Source organism: Ranitomeya imitator, chromosome 2 (assembly GCF_032444005.1).
Source record: "Ranitomeya imitator isolate aRanImi1 chromosome 2, aRanImi1.pri, whole genome shotgun sequence".
Taxonomy (NCBI): domain Eukaryota; kingdom Metazoa; phylum Chordata; class Amphibia; order Anura; family Dendrobatidae; genus Ranitomeya; species Ranitomeya imitator.
The window spans coordinates 652,253,822-652,274,519 of record NC_091283.1 but is presented as its reverse complement, the minus strand read 5'-3'; the positions used below and the strand labels follow the sequence as shown (position 1 = coordinate 652,274,519).

General features: G+C 44.3%; 1 protein-coding gene across 2 annotated transcripts in view; it reads left to right on the top strand.

Annotated features, from left to right (window-relative positions):
* LOC138667092 (uncharacterized) overlaps positions 1–20,265 on the top strand; it is a 58,688-nt gene extending 38,423 nt beyond the window's left edge. The window contains exons 8-15 of one of the 2 annotated variants that reach the window (XM_069755393.1): positions 3,433–3,570; positions 3,666–3,854; positions 3,928–4,030; positions 10,169–10,221; positions 11,486–11,557; positions 11,718–11,810; positions 11,975–12,071; positions 19,974–20,265. In XM_069755393.1, the coding sequence (XP_069611494.1) occupies positions 3,433–3,570; positions 3,666–3,854; positions 3,928–4,030; positions 10,169–10,221; positions 11,486–11,557; positions 11,718–11,810; positions 11,975–12,071; positions 19,974–19,981 (753 nt within the window). In that variant the 3' untranslated portion in view covers positions 19,982–20,265. The remainder of the gene's footprint in view (positions 1–3,432; positions 3,571–3,665; positions 3,855–3,927; positions 4,031–10,168; positions 10,222–11,485; positions 11,558–11,717; positions 11,811–11,974; positions 12,072–19,973) is intronic. The other variant, XM_069755394.1, reaches the window with a different exon arrangement.
* Positions 20,266–20,698: the final 433 nt, after the last annotated feature.

The window sequence follows — 20,698 nt, the reverse complement described above, 5'->3', positions numbered from 1 at the left end:
TGGTCTCTTCACCCCAACGTTTTTCAGATTTGCCAACGCTGGGGTATCCTGGACGTGGATCTAATGGCATCCGGGTGGAATGCCAAGGTCCCCAGGTTCGTAGCTCGTTATCGAGATCCAAGAACTCTCGCCGTAGACGCACTGGTCCTTCCTTGGAACCAGTTTCGTCTTCCATATCTGTTTCCTCCTCTGGCGCTCCTCCCAAGGGTAGTCAGGAAGATCAAGATAGAGGGAGTTCCGGCAATTCTAGTCGCCCCAGATTGGCCTCGGAGGTCATGGTATGCGGACCTCATTCAGCTGATTGCCGGGGTTCCTTGGCAGCTACCAATGCGGCCAGATCTTCTGTCGCAGGGGCCGATATTCCACCAGAACTTAGGGGCACTGCGTTTGACGGCTTGGCCGTTGAATCTTGGATTCTGACCCAGGCCGGTTTTTCTAAAAAGGTAGCTTCCACTATGATTAATGCTCGAAAGACGGTTTCTGCGCGCATTTACCACCACACCTGGGAAGTTTTTCTCTCGTGGTGCAGGAAGAAGGGTCTTCCTCCTTTACGGTTCTCCGTTCCTAATATTTTAGCTTTTCTCCAAGCTGGTTTAGACTCAGGTCTCGCTCCAAGTACCCTTAGGAGGCAAATATCGGCCTTATCGGTTCTTTTCCAGCGCAGGATTGCTACCATTTCACAGGTCAAGACTTTTTTGCAGGGAGTCTCTCACATGGTCCCCCCTTACAGAGCCCCGCTAGAAGCTTGGGACCTTAATCTGGTCTTGAGCGCTCTTCAGGAAGCCCCATTTGAGCCCCTCCAAGAAGTTTCTTTAACGTATCTTTCTTGGAAGGTTTTGTTTTTGGTAGCCATAACCTCCATTAGGCGGGTGTTGGAATTGGCGGCCTTGTCCTGCCAGTCGCCGTTTCTGCAATTTCATCAGGATAAGGTAGTATTAAGACCAGTTCCCTCTTTTCTGCCAAAGGTAGTTTCCTCGTTTCACATCAATGAGGACATAGTCTTGCCTTCTTTTTGTCCTGCACCTTCACACCGTGTGGAAAAAGCTCTCCATACTCTGGACCTGGTGAGAGCGCTGAGAAGATATGTATCTCGGACCGCTTCTTTTCGACATCCTGTTCGTTCTTCCTGTGGGTCACAGAAAGGGATTCGCAGCCTCTAGGTCGACCTTAGCCAGATGGATACGAGCCACCATTCAGGAGGCCTACCGCATCAAGGGTGCAGCCATCCCGGCTGGGATCAGGGCACACTCTACTCGAGTGGTAGGGGCTCCCTGGGCACTTCGGCACCAAGCTTCAGCAGAACAGGTTTGCAAAGCGGCCACTTGGTCCAGCCTGCACACTTTCTCTAAGCATTATAATATCCACACTCAGGCCTCTGCTGATGCAAGTTTGGGAAGAAAAATTCTTCAGGCTGCGGTATCGCACCTATAGGCGGTAAGTGCCTAAGGGTTTGTTCCAGTGAGTCTTTTTTCCCACCCTGGGACTGCTTTGGGACATCCCACAGTCCTGTGTCCCCCAATGAGACGATGGAGAAACAGGGATTTTTGTGTTACTCACCGTAAAATCCTTTTCTCCGAGTCATTCATTGGGGAACACAGCTCCCTCCCTATTTCTTCTTGTTATTTTTCTACGGGGTTGTTCAGACTGTAGTATTATTCTAGACATGTTGTCTTTGCTCTAATGCTGTTTTGTTTTTCTCTATCTCCTACTGCTTGTGCACCAAACTGGAGCTGTCAGGGCCAGTGTCAAGGTGTATACTATGGAGGAGGAGCTAACTTTTTTTTTGTCTACTTAGTGTCAGCCTCCTGGCGGCAATAGCATACACCCACAGTCCTGTGTCCCCCAATGAATGACTCGGAGAAAAGGATTTTACGGTGAGTAACACAAAAATCCCTGTATATGCTCACCTTCCGGCGGCCCCCGGTCCAGCCCAGGCATTTAGCGATGCTCCTCGCGACGCTCCATTCCCAGTAATGCCTTGCGGCAATAACCCGTGATGATGTACCGGTCCCGCGAGACCACTATGTCATCACAGGTCGTTGCCGCAATACATTCTTGGAACCAGAGCGTCGCGAGGAGCGGGAAAGGCTCCTTAGAAGCCCGGACACAGGCTGGGTTTTAAAGAAGCTCTGTAATGACAAGTACTGAGGTCTTCTACAGACCCCCGGCTGTCATAGCAACCCATTGGTGAACTGCGATCATGTCACAGACTCACTGATGAGCCCATGGGATGATGTGCCCCCATGCCAGCGCATGTTATAGGCCTCTATCAGAGATTGTTTACCGGTTAAATACCGCAATCAATGGCTTCACTCCATCTGCGGTTGTTAGAGGCAGGTCCTGGCTGTAACACACAGCTGTGATCTGCTGGGTCTGGGATGAGCGCACCCCTTATGGCTGCTCCATACTGCTGCTTCTGACTTGTGCTGTACATGTACGGTGCATGTGATGATGGGATTAAAGGGAACCTGTCAGGTCCCCCATACTGGCAAACCCAGCAGCATTCAGCTAACCAGACCTGTATAACGTTTTTATTTATATCTCATTTTCCCTTAATAACATTATACAGGGCTGGTTAGGCAGGGAATTTGCTCATGCATAGGTGAATGCTGCTGGGTTGGAGGACATGGGGGACCTGACAGGTTCCCTTTAACCTTTGGGTTTTTTAGTTTAAAAAACTGCTAAGGAGCAATCTTACTACAATGTGCAAATATGAGGGGACATACAGAGCTCTTTCTAATGATCTTATTTCACATGGGTCTGATATGGGGACAATGGGGCATCCTCAGTGTCTAGAGAAGGTTTAATCATAATCAGATGCAGATTCTTTACTGTAAGAGCAGCGAGACTATGGAACTCTCTGCCACATGATGGTGAAATACTTGATTCACTACTAAAAGTCAAGAAGGGTCTGGATGCATTTCTTGAAAAATATAAGATTTCAGGTTATAGGTACTAGATTCTGTGATGGGATGTTAATCCAGGGAACTAGTTTGATAATCGGGAAGGAATTTTTCTCCTAATATGAAGCTATTAGTGTCTACTCCATGAGGTTTTTGCCTTCATCTGGATCAACAAGTTAGGCAATAGGTTGAACTCTATGGACTTATGTCTAGCTTCAAAACAATGAAACTAGTAGCAAAATGAATGAACAAAAGAGAAATCAAAATCTCATAAATATTTGGTGTGACCACTAGGGATAGAAACGGTTTTGGTTCGGGTTTCCAGAACAGTACACGAACTTCCACCAGAACCCAAACGCCATTGAAAATAATAGATAACCGCTAACTGCCAAGAAAAGGAAAAGTTCTCACTCACTCTGGCTATCACTCTCAAAAACAAAATTCATATGTGCAGAGTTTTATGTCCCGTTTATAATTTGGGCTAGGAGCTGCTTAGAGGGTTGCTAATGCTTGTCTCGTCTCGTTTTAGAAGTTCCCCCACAGTCATCTCCACCCACCTACACCGGAGTCTGTGTTCAGAGATCTCATAATGTACAAGGATAGAAGTCACATTAATAAGAGGATATTGGACCTTACAATGGAGATCATCTACTTGCTCTCCAGAGGGGTGAGGGCTGCCGTTTTCTGAGTAGTATTCTTCTGTGGAACATTCGGTTTGGATAGTAATCAGAGACAGATTTTATTACTTTACTCAATTTCCAGGATTATGTAATTCTGAAGTCGTCTGGTGAGCACGTGATACCTAGCGGCGCCATTCATGGCTTGGCAGGTCAGAATTGTACCCACAGCCCCCTCATGCTGCCAACCTCTGACTCTCTGACCCGTCAGCTACACAACGAGCAGAAGATCTTAGAAGTCACCAACAAGCTGAATGAGCTGCTGACCGGAGAGGTGAGCGCTGCTGGGACACGGCACAGTTACCGGCGTACATAATGTCTGGATGATGAATATGTTTGTATGTTAGGTCCCGTTAAGGTGTCAGGATGTCACTGTCTATTTCTCTGTGGAGGAGTGGGAGTATTTTGAGCAACACAAGGATCTGTACATGAAGCGCCTTACATCACCAGGTAAGATTCGAGACCCTATATGTTAATGTCTGGAGATTAGTGCTTGCCTTCATGTCTGCCAACAGTGCTGAGTTTTGCCAGAGATTCGGATTGACTATGTGGTGTCACATTAGGGACTAAATTTACTATGGCATTTTGCCTCATAAGGGGCATTCTTTGGTGAAAGCACCACTCTAGCATTTTTTTTATGAAGTGGTGCTAAATGAAGTTCCCTGCACCTAGTATTATTCGTAACAAACGCCAGCTCTTCCTGGCGCTGCTTCAGTCGGTCTCCAGCAGTTTGTGACCTGACAGATTGCTCCTGTGTCCAGAAGTCACCAATCCTTTGAGAGCCTCATTCTGAGAACTTGTGAGTGCTACCTCTGACTTCCCATCAGCTAGAAATTGCTGTCACAAGATGGTAGAGCTTTGCCAGGAGGTGCTGAAGCTGATGGTTAGTAAGTATAACACTAGTTAAAGTAATGCAAAAGTAAACCTATAGGAGGAGTTTCACTATGGCATCTGACTGGTCTACTAACATGTGGAGAGAAAATCCAGGAAGCTCGGGCACTCCCTTAGGTTGTACCGTATATACAGTACAGACCAAAAGTTTGGACACACCTTCTAATTTAAAGATTTTTCTGTATTTTCATTACTATGAAAATTGTACATTCACACTGAAGGCATCAAAACTATGAATTAACACATGTGGAATTATATACTTAACAAAAAAGTGTGAAACAACAACTTCAAAGTAGCCACCTTTTGCTTTGATGACTGCTTTGCACACTCTTGGCATTCTCTTGATGAGCTTCAAGAGGTAGTCACCGGGAATGGTTTTCACTTCACAGGTGTGCCCTGTTAGGTTTAATAAGTGGGATTTCTTGCCTTATAAATGGGGTTGGGACCATCAGTTGTGTTGAGCAGAAGCCTGGTGGATACACAGCCGATAGTCCTACTAAATAGACTGTTAGAATTTGTATTATGGCAAGAAAAAAGCAGCTAAGTAAAGAAAAACGAGTGGCTATCATTACTTTAAGAAATGAAGGTCAGTCAGTCCGAAAAATTGTGAAAACTTTGAAAGTGTCCCCAAGTTCAGTTGTAAAAACCATCAAGCGCTACAAAGAAACTGGCTCACATGAGTACCGCCCCAGGAAAGGAAGACCAAGAGTCACCTCTGCTTCTGAGGATAAGTTTATCCGAGTCACCAGCCTCAGAAATCACAGGTTAACAGCAGCTCAGATTAGAGACCAGGTCAATGCCACACAGAGTTCTAGCAGCAGACAAATCTCTACACCAACTGTTAAGAGGAGACTTTGTGCAGTAGGCCTTCATGGTAAAATAGCTGCTAGGAAACCACTGCTAAGGACAGGCAACAAGCAGAAGAGACTTGTTTAGGCTTAAGAACACAAGGAATGGACATTAGGCCAGTGGAAATCTGTGCTTTGGTCTGATGAGTCCAAATTTGAGATCTTTGGTTCCAACCATCCTGTCTTTGTGCGACTCAGAAAAGGTGAACGGATGGACTCTACATGCCTGGTTCCCACCGTGAAGCATGGAGGAGGAGGTGTGAGGGTGCTTTGCTGGTGACTCTGTTGGGGATTTATTCAAAATTGAAGGCATACTGAACCAGCATGGCTACCACAGCATCTTGCAGCGGCATGCTATTCCATCCGGTTTGCGTTTAGTTGGACCATCATTTATTTTTCAACAGGACAATGACCCCAAACACACCTCCAAGCTGTGTAAGGGCTATTTGACAAAGAAGGAGAGTGATGGGGTGCTACGCCAGATGGCCTGGCCTCCACAGTCACCAGACCTGAACACAGTTGAGATGGTTTGGGGTGAGCTCAACCGCAGAGTGAAGGCAAAAGGGCCAACAAGTGCTAAGCACCTCTGGGAACTCCTTCAAGATTGTTGGAAGACCATTCCCGGTGACTACCTCTTGAAGCTCATAAAGAGAATGCCAAGAGTGTGCAAAGCAGTCATCAAAGCAAAAGGTGGCTACTTTGAAGAACCTAGAATATAAGACATAATTTCAGTTGTTTCACACTTTTTTGTTAAGTACCGTATTTTTCGCTTTGTAAGACGCTCCGGATTATAAGACGCACCCCAAATTTTGAGGAGAAAAATAGGAAAAAACTATTTTTTAATAAATTGGTGGGGCGTCTTATAATCCATGCATCTTATTACTTACCAGGGGTTGTGGTTGTGGTGGATCAGGGTCCCAGGCTCGTTGCCGGAGGCAGGAGTGGAGCATTGCTGCAGGCTGGGATGAGGGGGTCTGCAGGGGGCTCCTGTGCTGCAGGGGGGCTCCTGTGCTGCAGCCTGGGATGAGGGGTCTGCAGGGGGCTCCTTTGCTGCAGGCTGGGATGAGGGGTCTGCTGGGGGCTCCTTTGCTGCAGGCTGGGATGAGGGGTCTGCAGGGGGCTCCTGTGCTGTAGGGCTGTCTCCGGTGCTGCGGGGGGCTCTGGCGACATTTTGTGAAAGACCAGAGCCCCCCGGCAGTTCTTCCATGCGTTCCAGTATGACTAATTCCGGGAAAATGGCCGCCGGAATCTCGAGAGATGAGATCTCAGCGCTGAAATCTCATCTCCCGAGATTCCGGCGGCCATTTTCCCGGAGTCAGTCATACTGGAACTAACTCCGGGAAAATGGCCGCCGGAATCTCGAGAGATGAGATCTCAGCGCTGAAATCTCATCTCCCGAGATTCCGGCGGCCATTTTCCCGGAATTAGTCATACTGGAACGCATGGAAGAACTGCCGAGGGGCTCTGGTCTTTCACAATATGTCGCCAGAGCCCCCCGCAGCACCGGAGCCTTCAGCATCACCCGGGGCAGCAGCGGACAACCCCGGCAGTGGCGGCGGACGACAGCGGCGGCAGGCGGTAGCGGCGGCGGACACCCCCTCCTCCCAGCCTGTAATGGTAAGCGGTATATCCGCTTTGTTAGACGCACCCACATTTCCCCCCCAAATTTGGGGGAAATAAAGTGCGTCTTACAAAGCGGAAAATACGGTATATAATTCCACATGTGTTAATTCATAGTTTTGATGCCTTCAGTGTGAATTTACAATTTTCATAGTCCTGAAAATACAGAAAAATCTTTAAATGAGGTGTGTCCAAACTTTTGGTCTGTACTGCACATACAGTTAGGTCCATATATATTTGGACAGAGACAACATTTTTCTAATTTTGGTTATAGACATTACCACAATGAATTGTAAACAAAACAATTCAGATGCAGTTGAAGTTCAGACTTTCAGCTTTCATTTGAGGGTATTCACATTAAAATTGGATGAAGGGTTTAGAAGTTTTAGCTCCTTAACATGTCACCCTGTTTTTAAAGGGACCAAAAGTAATTGGACAATTGACTCCAAGGCTATTTCATGGACAGGTGTGGGCAATCCATTCATTATGTCATTCTCAATTAAGCAGATAAAAGGCCTGGAGTTGATTTGAGGTGTTGTGCTTGCATTTGGAAGGTTTTGCTGTGAAGTAAACATGCGGTCGAAGGAGCTCTCCATACAGGTGAAACAAGCCATCCTTAAGCTGCGATAACAGAAAAAACCCATCCGAGAAATTGCTACAATATTAGGAGTGGCAAAATCTACAGTTTGGTACATCCTGAGAAAGAAAGAAAGCACTGGTGAACTCATCAATGCAAAAAGACCTGGGCGCCCACAGAAGACAACAGTGGTGGATGATCGCAGAATAATCTCCATGGTGAAGAGAAACCCCTTTACAACAGCCAACCAAGTGACCAACACTATCCAGGAGGTCGGCGTATCAATATCCAAATCTACCATAAAGAGAAGACTGCATGAAAGTAACTACAGAGGGTTCACTGCACGGTGCAAGCCACTCATAAGCATCAAGAATAAAAAGGCTAGACTGGACTTTGCTAAAAAACATCTAAAAAAGCCACACAGTTCTGGAAGAACATTCTTTGGACAGAAGAAACCAATATCAACCTCTACCAGAATGATGGAAAGCGAAAAGTATGGCGAAGGCGTGGTACAGCTCATGATCCAAAGCATACCACATCATCTGTAAAACACGGCGGAGGCAGTGTGATGGCTTGGGCATGCATTGCTGCCAGTGGCACTGGGTCACTAGTGTTTATTGATGATGTGACACAGGACAGAAGCAGCCAAAGGAATTCTGAGGTATTCAGAGACCTACTGTGTGCTCAGATCCAGCCAAATGCAGCCAAACTGATTGGTCGTCGCTTCATACTACAGATGGACAATGACCCAAAACATAAAGCCAAAGCAACCCAGGAGTTTATTAAAGCAAAGAAGTGGAATATTCTTGAATGGCCAGGTCAGTCACCTGATCCCAACCCAATTGAGCATGCATTTCACTTGTTAAAGACTAAACTTCAGACAGAAAGTCCCACAAACAAACAGCAACTGAAAACCACCGCAGTGAAGGCCTGGCAGAGCATCAAAAAGGAGGAAACACAGAGTCTGGTGATGTCCATGAGTTCAAGACTTCAGGCAGTCATTGCCATCAAAGGGTTTTCAACCAAGTGCTAAAAACAATTTTTTTATCTAAAATTAATGAATCTGTCCAATTACTTTTGGTCTCTTTAAAACCAGGGTGACACATGTTAAAGGGAACCTGTCACCTGAATTTGGCGGGACTGGTTTTGGGTCATATGGGCGGAGTTTTCGGGTGTTTGATTCACCCTTTCCTTACCCGCTGGCTGCATGCTGGCCGCAATATTGGACTGAAGTTCATTCTCTGTCCTCCGTAGTACATGCCTGCACAGTGTAATCTTGCCTTGTGCAGGCGTGTACTATGGAGGACAGAGAATGAACTTCAATCCAATATTGCAGCCAGCATGCAGTCAGCGGGTAAGGAAAGGGTGAATCAAACACCCGAAAACTCCGCCCATATGACCCAAAACCAGTCCCGCCAAATTCAGGTGACAGGTTCCCTTTAAGGAGCTGAAACTCCTAATCCCTTCATCCAATTTTAATGTGGATACCCTCAAATGAAAGCTAAAAGTCTGAACTTCAACTGCATCTGAATTGTTTTCTTTACAATTAATTGTGGTAATGTCAATAACCAAAATTAGAAAAATGTAGTCTCTGTCCAAATATATATGGACCTAACTGTACATACACAGTAGATGGTGGCCTGATTCTAATGCATCGGGTATTCTAGAATATGTATGTAGTTTATTTATGAAGATTTCAGAATAATGCAATGAATACACAGGATTCGGCCGGCCGGGCGCAACCAGTTAGTGAAGTGTGGTTCAAATCCAGCGGCAATTTGCGGCCTGTCCAAGGTGTGTCCAAACTTTTGGTCTTTACTGTAGTTAATAGAGTAGTAGGACTATATATCATGTGCTGACGAGCTATGCAAGGGCGCATAGCAATGCTCTAAAGCCACTTAATTACTGGTCATTGGTAAAAACGGTGGGTTGGGAAACAATGCAAGACATATCTGGACGAGCACATTTTGAGTGCTTCACTAGGATCTTCTTCAGGTTCAAGAGTTCATGAAGGTAGTGGTTAAGTTTCAATTTTTGGCACTAACAGTAAGGTCAGAGGTCATCGTTTTAAAGTTCACTGAAAGATCTGTCTTGGAGCATACAGAGGTCTTTCATTAAACTGTAACGGATGACCTTCACAACAAAAATTTTAATTTAAATCTGAGAACCTAAACCGCTACCTTCATGAACTCTTGAGCCTGAAGAGGATCCTAGTGAAGCATCGAAAACATGTTCAGTCAAAGAAGTCATTTGTTTCTCACACCACTGGTTTTACCCAGATGTCATGACTGAGCAGTAATAAAATGGTTTTATAGCAACAAGCTGCGCCGGTGTTGCTCCTCTTTCCTGTAATTTTCCCGTCTGTACTAACAAGCTTCCATCCAACTGATTAACCCTGAAAGAGCCACTATCATTGTTAATCCTGGTGCTGAAACTGGTAGAGGGGGTCTTTTATTATCCCTGTCTGTTAACTTATCAACCAACACTCAGAAAACTATCCATCTGCCGTCAAGTAGAAGTGGTGTGTTAGTCATTGTTAGAAAGTTGAAAGTAATTGGTTTTCTCAGGGTGGGGAGGGGGGGGGGGGTGTTGAGAGAAGAGTGGTGCATTCTGATTTAATAGATGTGTTTTACTTCCTTTTGGATCTTTTAGGTCAGCGCACCAGTCAAGGTTTTCTGAAAAGAGATGATGCGCCTTGCAGAAATGTCAGTACTTCACCGGTTACCTCAAAATACAATGCCTTAAAAGAGTTAGCCACCTTACTAATATTTTAGCAAATGTGTTTGGGGACACTTAAGACACAATAGGTAGCTGTCGGCTGAATGATGGTTTGGCTGACAGCCTCTCATGTGACTTCTCCAGACTCTCCTGGTGACAACTGATGTCATCCCAGTAGTTATCCGAGCATGCTCAGGTGTTATCCAAGTATCTTGGGTGTGCTCGGATAATATATTCGAGTCCCTGCAGCTGTATGTTTTGTGGCGGTAGACATCTGCAACATATGCAGGGATTGCATGTTTGTTTGGCAATCCCCGCATGTGTTCAGGCTGTCTACTGCCAAAAAACATGCAACCGCAGGGACTCGAATATATTATCCCAGCACACCCAAGATGATCGGATAACACGTTATCTGAGATCATTTGTTCATCCCAGTGCAGTCCGATTATTGCGGATGCCGGCAGTGGAGTAGATCTAGAATTTACTTTCTCTGTCTCCTCCGCACCTGTGCTACGATTCTCTCATACAGGAGAATCAGAGCACAGACACTTGGCTCACGCTTTCAGAAGAGCATCATTAGCGTAATCGGACCTAACCTCTCAGAGAGTGGACGGCCGTGTGTGCTTTAAGCCCATACGGAATATAGAACTGTATCTTGGTAAACTGCTAAAAAGACAAAACTTGTGTCACGGTCCAAATATTTCTGGACCTAACTGTATATGTACATACTGTATTACACTGTGTTTATGTAAGGATTCAAAAAGGAAGCACACTGTAGCGCCATAGCATGTGAATATGAAAATTTAATTCCATTACTGCATTAGAAATATGAAAAATTGAGAAAGTTTAGCGCATAAATTGGCCAATTCATGTGTACCTGGAAGCCACGTTAAGGCATTTCTCTTTCCAGGAAATACCTTACTGTGGCTTCCAGGTACACATGAATTGGCCAATTTATGCGCTAAACTTTCTAAATTTTTCATATTTTTAATGCAGTAATGCAATTCAGTTTTCATATTTCATATTTAAATGCTATGGCGCTACAGTGTGCTGCCTTTTTGTTTGAGAGTATACGAGTTGGTGACTCTAGGTTCAGCACGTGTTCACACTTAGTCTATGTTTGGATGTGACGGTCAGTTTTTTGAAGTATGTAAGGATTCAGACAAATTATTCTTCATATTGCACAATTTTGATTTTATTTGGTTTTTAACGAGTTTTAACTTTCTGCCCGTTTTTTTTTTTTTTTTTTAGTCCGCACAAAATACGCCTTATAGTCAACCAAATACAGTCCAGGGAGATACTGACTTTTCTGACTCCGAAGAGGTAAGCATTTGTAACTTGGCAAACCGTTCTGTACAAAATCATTGCTTTTATTTAGGTATATTTTTATGGGAGGGAAGAGGATGATTTTTCTTAGTTTTATTAAATTTTACCCACATGTTCTGCAGTACATAAGCATTTTTTCCCTTGTTTTGTTGATCAGACGGTGTCTGACAGTGAAGACTATGAAGATGATGAAAGCCAGTCAGAAACTGAATCAGAAGATGAAGTTCCCTTGTCAAAAATAAATGATCCGGTAATATAACGTAGCGCAAACTACTGTATATAACTAAGAACATGTAAAGGAGCAATGAAAAAATGGCATTAAGGTTAAGTCCCATTGTTCTTGCCCATCATTCAGTCTTTTATTGTCATACTCTTACTCTGTGGGAAATAATAAACTATCTTTTATTCGTTTAGGACCTGCAAGTTCTTTTGAATAGGTTACGGAAAATGGTAAAGGAGTCTGAAGATTACAACCCACAGTGCTTCCAAAACGACCCAGAGTGGGGACCAGGTGAGATCAGCTCGGCAGAAGCACCGTATGCAGTGGTGGAGACGTGCAAAATATACAATTAGTCACATTACAATCACTGAAATAATGATCTCCATACTCCGTGCAACTCTGGGTGGTAATGTGCTGCGTGGCTAAGAATCAGATGGCAAAGCTGCATGTGATTTATTGCCAGTTTCCGCTGTTTGGGAATGCAGTTTTCGGGCATGCAGCCCTTCACCTGTACAAGCTTTGTACAAACACATTTCAAAATCCCAGCTATTTCCAAAATTGTGTGCAATTTTGTCTGCTGTTGTTAGTCCCGCAGCACAATAACCCATATTGAGTGCTCTCACACTAATGACAAAATCGGACAGCCATGTATCACAGTCAGAGTACAGACCGTGATGTCTCACAAAAGTGCGTACACCCTTCACCTTTTTGTAAATATAATATCTTTTCATGGGACAACACTGAAGATCTGACGCGTTGACACAATATCCAGCAGTCAGTGCGCAGCTTGTATAACAGTGTAAATGTGGTGTGCCCTCTAAATAACTCAACACACTGCCATTAATGTCTAAACCTCCGGCAGCAAAAAGTGAGTACACCCCAAAGTGTCAATATTTTGTGTGACCACCATTTTTTTTTAAGCTCTGCCTTAACTCTCATGGCCATGGACTTCACTAGCGGTTAACAGATTGCCACTGGAATCCTCTTCCACTCCATGATGACATAACGGAGCTGGTGGATGATGGAGACTTTGTGCTTCTCCATCTTCCATTTTGAGGATGCCCTACAGATGCACTATAAGGTTTAGGTCTGGAGACATGCTTGGCCAGTACAGCATCTTTACCCTCAGTTTCTTTAAAAAGGCAGTGGTCGTATTGGAGGCAAGTTTGGGGTCATACCATGTTAGGATACTGCCCTGCAGCCCAGTTTCTGAAGACAGGGGATCACGCTCTGCTTCAGTATGTCACAGTACATGTTGGAATTCATGGTTCCCTCAATGAACTGAAGCTCCCCACAGCCGGCAGCACTGATGTAGCCCCAAACCATGACACTCGCATCACCATGCTTGACTGTAGGCAAGACACAATTGTGTTTGTACTCCTCACCTGGTTGCTGCCACACCTTTGATACCATCTGAACCAAATAAATTTATCTTGGTCTCATCAGACCACAGAGCATGGTTCCAGTAATCCATGTCCTTAGTCAGCTTGTCTTCAGCAAACTGTTTGTGGGCCTTCTTGTGCATCATCTTTAGAAGAAGCTTCTTCAAGGACCACAGCCATGTAGACCAATTTGATGCAATGTGCAGTTTATGGTCTGAGCACTGACGGGCAGATCCCCACACCCCACCCCTTTTAACCTCTGAAGAAACATTGGCAGCACTCATACGTCTATTTTGAAGAGACAGCCTCTGGATATGACGCTGAGCATGTGCACCCAACTTCTTTGGATGATCATGGCGAGGCTAGTTGTGAGTGTAACCTGTCTTGTTAAACCACTGTATGGTCTTGGCCACGGTACTGCAGCTCAGTGTCTTGGTTTGGTAGTCTTATAGCCTAGGCCATCTTTAGAGCAACATTTTTTTTATCATCCTCAGAGTTCTTTGCCGCGAGATGCCATGTTGAACTTTCAAGGACCAACATGTGCGAGTTTGAGAGTGACGACGCCAAATTTTACACATATCACACCTGGGAGGGAAAATAGCTGATTGGGCGCAATTTGGACATGTTCACTTAAAGGGTGTACTCACTGTTGCCGGAGGTTTAGACATCAATGGCTGTGTGTTATTTAGAGGTCACACCAAATTTACACTGTTATACTAGCTGTACACTGACTACTACTGATATGGAAATTTGGGTTGGATAAATCTATCCCGTGTGTGCTGCGGCCGTTCCCAATAAGACTGAGTATTTTGAGCGCTCATCAAGAATGAGTCTGTACACGATTGTGACAGGAAAGCATTCCATCAATACTGATCCTTTATTTCCTGATACATAGTTTTATAATTGCATATAGAAAGGAGTGGTTAGGGGTGGTTAGTTAGTTAATTAACATATTGTCTAGCTCCTCTGTTATTGGTTATCTGAATATATATGGAATATTGTGATTAATGCACATATGACTGCTGATTAAGCAACTAAAATGAAGTTCTCTGCATCTGGGACAAAGTTGAGACAACTCATCAGCACTTAATACATCTGGAGTTCTTCTGCTTTTTGGGTGGAAAACACCGAACTGTCTGTCTGGCTTATATCAGTTTATGTCAGCCATTTTAAGCAATTGATTATAGTGTATATAGATATATTTGCGTTTATATGAGTATATATGATTATAGAGGAGTATACATGCAAGTGAGATCTACGTGATAGAAATATTTCTATCACACTACTACTATACATTTTAACAATATCTTCAGTGTTGTCCCATGAAAATATATAAAATATTTAAAAAAATATGAGGTGTACTCATTTTTGTGACATTATATACATGCTCATATCCTGTAAATATTATGCAGTGACACTGATCTTAAGTCTGCATGTCTTGCAATAAGTGACCTGTGTGCTGTAAATGGATACTTTGATTCAGTGAAGATCCTGGAATGAGTACGCGATGTGTGAATATATCCTTAAGAGTGCCCTTTTTTATTGAAATCACTGGGCAGCCACAGACTGATGATCTTACTGAATATAACAAAAGTGACCAGAAGTGTCCCTAATGGCTCCCCAATCCAACTTTCTAGCAAAAGTCATATCCTAATTTCCCAGTTGTGGGATCCTGGCATGCAGAGCGATATCCCGCAATCCTACGTAGGCTTCCTTGCTATGAAATTTCAAAGAGCAAGAGGCTACCTCAGCGCTGTGGCATCCTTTACTAAGTGGTTACCTAATGGTAAGTTGAACCGCTTAGTGGAGAATGTGGTAGTACCCCTTTCTGACATCAGACGTAATAATCTGTCCATTTGACCTGGGTCTATCTGACCAGGGACGGATTATTATGTCTGATATTAATCTGTCAGCTGACACCTGGCACTAAGTGCCAGGAGTGGTCATGCACCGCTCCCGGCACTTTAACCCCCAAACTGCTGCAGTTGAATGAGATAGAATTTCGGGAGTCGACACAGGGATGACAGTCCTTCCTGCCTTTGGATCGGAGACCCTGCAGCGTGACGCAGGGTCCCGGTCATTGCCATGGTGAGCCGATGTTGTCATGACGACATCCTCGTCACCAGAGCTAGGAAACTTGCTGATCATGCACAGTGCATGATCAGTAAGTTTCTTTGCCAGTGCAGATATGTCACAACAACAAAAAGTGTAATAAAACGCGATTATAAATTGATATTGATTTTTCATTCTGCCTCCCAAAGATCGCAGTAAGGCTCAGCGCATATTTATCCTGCGCTCTGCGTTTAGCACTTACATCGGGGCATCAATGTAAATCTCTGAAATACCTGATTCAGATGCAACCTCTGGCGGAAGATTCCCTATAATGAGGCAGATGGAGGCACTGTATACACCGTCTGACCTGTGTTCCGGCAGTGCCTGTCTTTTTAGGATTGCATAAAGGTGCATAAAAAGTGCCACTTTATAAACTACTCTGAAGCACGTAAGGGTTCAAGGTGGTCACCACGCATCAAAATGCATTCCTTGAGGGGTCTAGTTTCCAAAATGGGGTCAATTGTGGGGGTTTCCACTGTTTTAAGCACATGAGGGGCGCTCCAAATGGGATATGATGTCCATTAATGATCCAGGAAATTTTACATTCAAAAAGTCAAATGATGCGCCTTCCCTTCCGAGTGCTGCCGTGCACCCAAATAGTAGTTTTCTCCCTAATATGGGGTATCGGCATACTCAGGAGAAATTGCACAACAAATTGTGTGGTGCAACTTCTCCTGTTACCCTTATGAAAATGCAATATTTTGGGCCTCATCAGTGGATATATAAGGATTTCTTGGGGCGGCAGGACTTCCCATTATTAAGGATAGTGATGGGAAGAGGTTGGAAGAGACCATAACGGAGGAAGAGATTTAAATAGCTATCATGTCAATGATGAATAATAGGGCCCGTGGGGCTGATGGAATCCTGGGTGAGATCTACAAGCAATTAATGGAGGTATCGGTGACCAAGTTGAAAGAAGATGAGTAGTGATGAGCGAATATACTCGTTACTCGAGATTTGCCGAGCACGCTTGGGTGTCCTCCAAGTATTTGTAAGTGCTCGGAGATTTAGTTTTCCTTGCAGCAGCTGAATGATTAACATCTGTTAGCCAGCTTGATTACATGTGGGGATTCCCTAGCAACCAGGCAACCCCCACATGTACTTATGCTGGCTAACAGATGTAAATCATTCAGCTGAGGTGAGGAAAACTAAATCTCTTTAAGCACTTACAAATATTCGGCGTGCTTGGGAAATCTCAAGTAACGAGTATATTCGCTCATCACTAAAGGTGAGTTACTGGTGTCCATGAGAGAGGCGGTAGTGGTGGTTATTCCGAAGGAGGGTATGGACCCAGAGCTGTCAGAATCCTATAGGCACATTTTTGCCAAATTTCAGTTTTTTTCACAAAGGCAAGTCATACCAAAGAAATTTTACCACTATCATGAAGTACAATATGTCACGAGAAAACAATGTCAGAATCACTGGGATCCATGGAAGCATTCCAGAGTTATAACCTCATAAAGGGACAGTGGTCAGAATTGTAAAAATTGGCCCAGTCATTAACATGTAAACCACCCTTGGGGGTAAAGGGGTTGTCATCTTTCAGAAAATCTTCTGCAGTTTGTTCTAAAAAAGACAAGCCACCTTTTACCCAATTTCCGGGTCCAGTGCTGAGTCTCTGGTGATGCTCCATATGTCTGGTATTGGCTTTATCACTATTGTTACGTCGTCAGTGCGGGAGCCAATCGGTGAGCTCAGTGTATCTGCCTGTGTAGACAGAACGCCCTCCCTCAGAGCCACGGTGCTAACTGATTGCCTGCCATGTTGTTGATGTGACGTCTGTGCCACCGCCAGTAAAGAACAATGGGAGCAGCGTCAGAGACTCAGCAATGGACAGTGAGTAAAGCACAGATTCTTATTTAATAACAAACTGCAGCCTGAATTCCTACTATCGAATCCATTCCTGCCTGTCGCTTGCAGGGGTTGTCTCAATTTCTTAAATGGATAAATTTGCAAAGTGCATATAAAAACAGGGACCATTGCAATTTACCTCTTATTAAAGGGGTTCTGACAGAAATTGAATAAAATCAATACTTTTAAATATTACAAATATTACTGACTACCTTTATCTAAAAAGTAATCTTTATTTAGTGCACTGTCAACATTTTAAATATGCCAGTTGCCATAGCAGTTTCCCAGCCATCCAAGCTGTGACATAGTAGGACAGGATGGGCTAACCCGAAAAGGGAAGTCTGGGATCCTTTCTGAACACCCACTATTCGGGCATAGACTTCACCAGGATGTTGTGTTACTGTGCGGGTTCGGCACCCTGACACCGAGTGTTTCTCCCTCTGTCATCTGCGTGACAGCGCATGAAACACCGGCGGCTCTGATCGGCGGTGAGATTGATCCCACCTGTGAGATACACACACTATATCTGTATACAGTTTATAGTCATCTAGCATATATAACGTATATATATTATGTACAGAGTAGCATGCGGGTACCAACATATACAGTGTAACATACACTTTGGATACTTACAATAGTGAGAGGATTCTGTCACTTACTGAATAGAAATGGCTGAAGACTGTACTTTTCATCCAGCAGCTCCGTCCTCCAATAAACCTGTGAGGATGACAGAACTTTTCTTTAACTGACTAAGAACATTTATCATCTTCTCCTTTTGGCTATGTGCACATGTTGCGGATTAGCCTCTGGAATTTTTTGTGCGGATTCTGCCTCTCTTGGCAGAAAATGCAGGTGCGGATTTGATGCGTTTTTTATGTGGATTTTGTGCGGATTTACTGCGGATTTCTATAATGGAATGGGTACAAAAACTCTGCAGATCTGCACAAATAAATGACATGGATGAATGGATCTGCAGCATTTTCCGTGCAGAATTTTCCGCACCATTAGCACACCAATTTTTTTTTCCATTGATTTACATTGTACTGTAAATCATTGTGGATCTGCAGCGTTTCTGCACGGAAAAAAATGCTGCGGATCCGCAGTAAATCCGCAACGTGTGCACATAGCTTTAGTCGCTCCGCTCAACTCGTCCTGTCAGGTTCAGTGAACAGGATACTTGATCAGACACGACCCTCATACGACGATGCTATGGCAGCTGACATATTTAAAAATCCTGACAGTTTACTAAATAAAGATAACCTTTTTGCTAAATAAAAGGTATTCAGTAAAATGTTAATATTTAAATGTAATTTATTTTATTCAATTTCTTAGAGAACCGCTTTAAAACGGAGAGATCTTTAATGCTATATTTTATTGCCCATTGCCTTGGTTACCGGCCACCACTATAATCTATTAGTGGTCGCTGGTTTCCTAAGTAAGTAGTGCAGCGCTGGCAAGCTTTTTGCTATAAAGTTTGCAATGCTATTCAGGCGCTGTGCTGATCACCGGATCCCACCAGCTTCAGTGCCCTGTGCTCCTCTGATACTGTAGAGGTAACACTGCCTATGCTTACAGCCTTGGAGAGCGCACTGTTTGGGCCAGCAGCGCAGCCATGCCAGTAGTCCACATTGTCCATCAGGAGCGCACTGTTCGATCCAGTAGGGCAACCATGCCAGTAGTCCACAGTGCCCATCAGGAGCGCACTGTTCGGGCCAGCAACGCAGCCATGCCAGTAGTCCACAGTGACCATCAGGAGCGCACTGTTCGGGCCAGCAGGGCAGCCATGCCAGTAGTCCAGTGTCCATCAGGAGCGCCATGTTCGGGCCAGCAGTGCAGCCATGCCAGTAGTCCACAGTGTCCATCTGGAGCGCACTGTTTAAGCCAGCAGGGCAGCCATGCCAGTAGTCCACAGTATCCATCAGTAGAGCACTGTTCGGGCCAGCAGGGCAGCCATGCCAGTAGTCCAGTGTCCATCAGGAGCGCCATGTTCGGGCCAGCAGTGCAGCCATGCCAGTAGTCCACAGTGTCCATCAGGAGCGCACTGTTTAAGCCAGCAGGGCAGCCATGCCAGTAGTCCACAGTATCCATCAGTAGAGCACTGTTCGGGCCAGCAGCGCAACCATGCCAGTAGTCTACAGTGTCCATCAGGAGCGCACTGTTTGGGCCAGCAGTACAGCCCTGCCAGTAGTCCACAGTATCCATCAGGAGCGCAGCCATGCCAGTAGTCCAAAGTGGGAATCATCAAGAGTGCACTTTTCCCCTGACAAGAAGCAGGAGCCTGAGGGGGAGTGCTGAGCTTCTGAAGGTAGAAGATGAGAATAACCATTGAAAGCACCACTCTGCACTTGTGTTTTTTATTTGATTCCCCCCAGAGCTATGTCAATGGTGTGTCTTCCCTTCCCATAGTAAAAATACTTATCCGCCACCATTTTGTGCTCTTCCTGGCTCCGTTCCTGTCCCTTTCAGCCATCTTGTGACTGTATTCCCTGACAGACCAGGAATCAGAGGAAGCAGTCACAAGATCTCAATAAACCCTCGTTCTGGCTGCCATAGACATACATGAGTTGTCGCTTCCGTATTGCCCAGCAAACAGCAGGTTACAACCTGTAGAACAGAAGAAGATGGCAGCTGGTAAGTATAATACTAGGGGTAAGGAAACTGCATTAGGGATACAGCTCCGGAGGAGAAATAAAAAAAAAACCAGCTCACTGGAATGGTGCTTTCATACACTGCATCCTCTGAGAAAGGTACACAACACAAAGTAATCTCCGCTGTCAGAGCCATTTGTAGCTGAAAGTGATATAGATGTGGAATAATGGTAGAATGCTATTTTCCTCCTCTTTTCTAGGATTTTGAGAATTGTTGCCTGACATCTGTGTTTGAAGCACAGCAAGTTTGACCTAAAAATCGTGTCCCAACTCTGTCATACATGGATCATTTAAAGAAGCAGCTTTATCTGGATTCTTACTGACGTTTTGGTGGAAATTACTGGACAAATGATGATCTTGCTTCGGACTGGTCAAAAAAGCGCACTGGTTTTTGTTTTTTTATATATATTATATGTAAAATAGACTGGGATTTTTTTTAAATTGTAAAAATGTAGTATTTTTTGTTGAATAAAATTAAAAATGTACAATTTACAGATTTTTTTTGTCTGCATGATGCGGCACGTAGGACTAGCACAATGAGGCAGTTCCAATTAAAAATGGAGGAGGACATGTAACACTGAAAATGGGCCAAGATTTTTCACTATATGCTGAATTTCACACCTATTAAGGCTTGCAGATACTTTGCACCTTAGTAGACAATTTTAGAAAGCGTCTAGAGATAGAAGGTGTAGTTAAGAGTGGTTGTAAAATTCACCTAATCCATAACTATGTGCTCCCATTTTTTTTTTCTCAAAAAGTAGTTTAAAAGTAAGAAAATCAGATTTATCAACCACTATTACACCACTGTGACAAATGTGGTGCATTTTCAGAATATTCAAGTGAATATGGATGACTGCAATTGGAAGTGGATGCTGCACAGTTTCCCTTCAGTATCCATAAGGTTATGGTATATACCAGTGGTCCC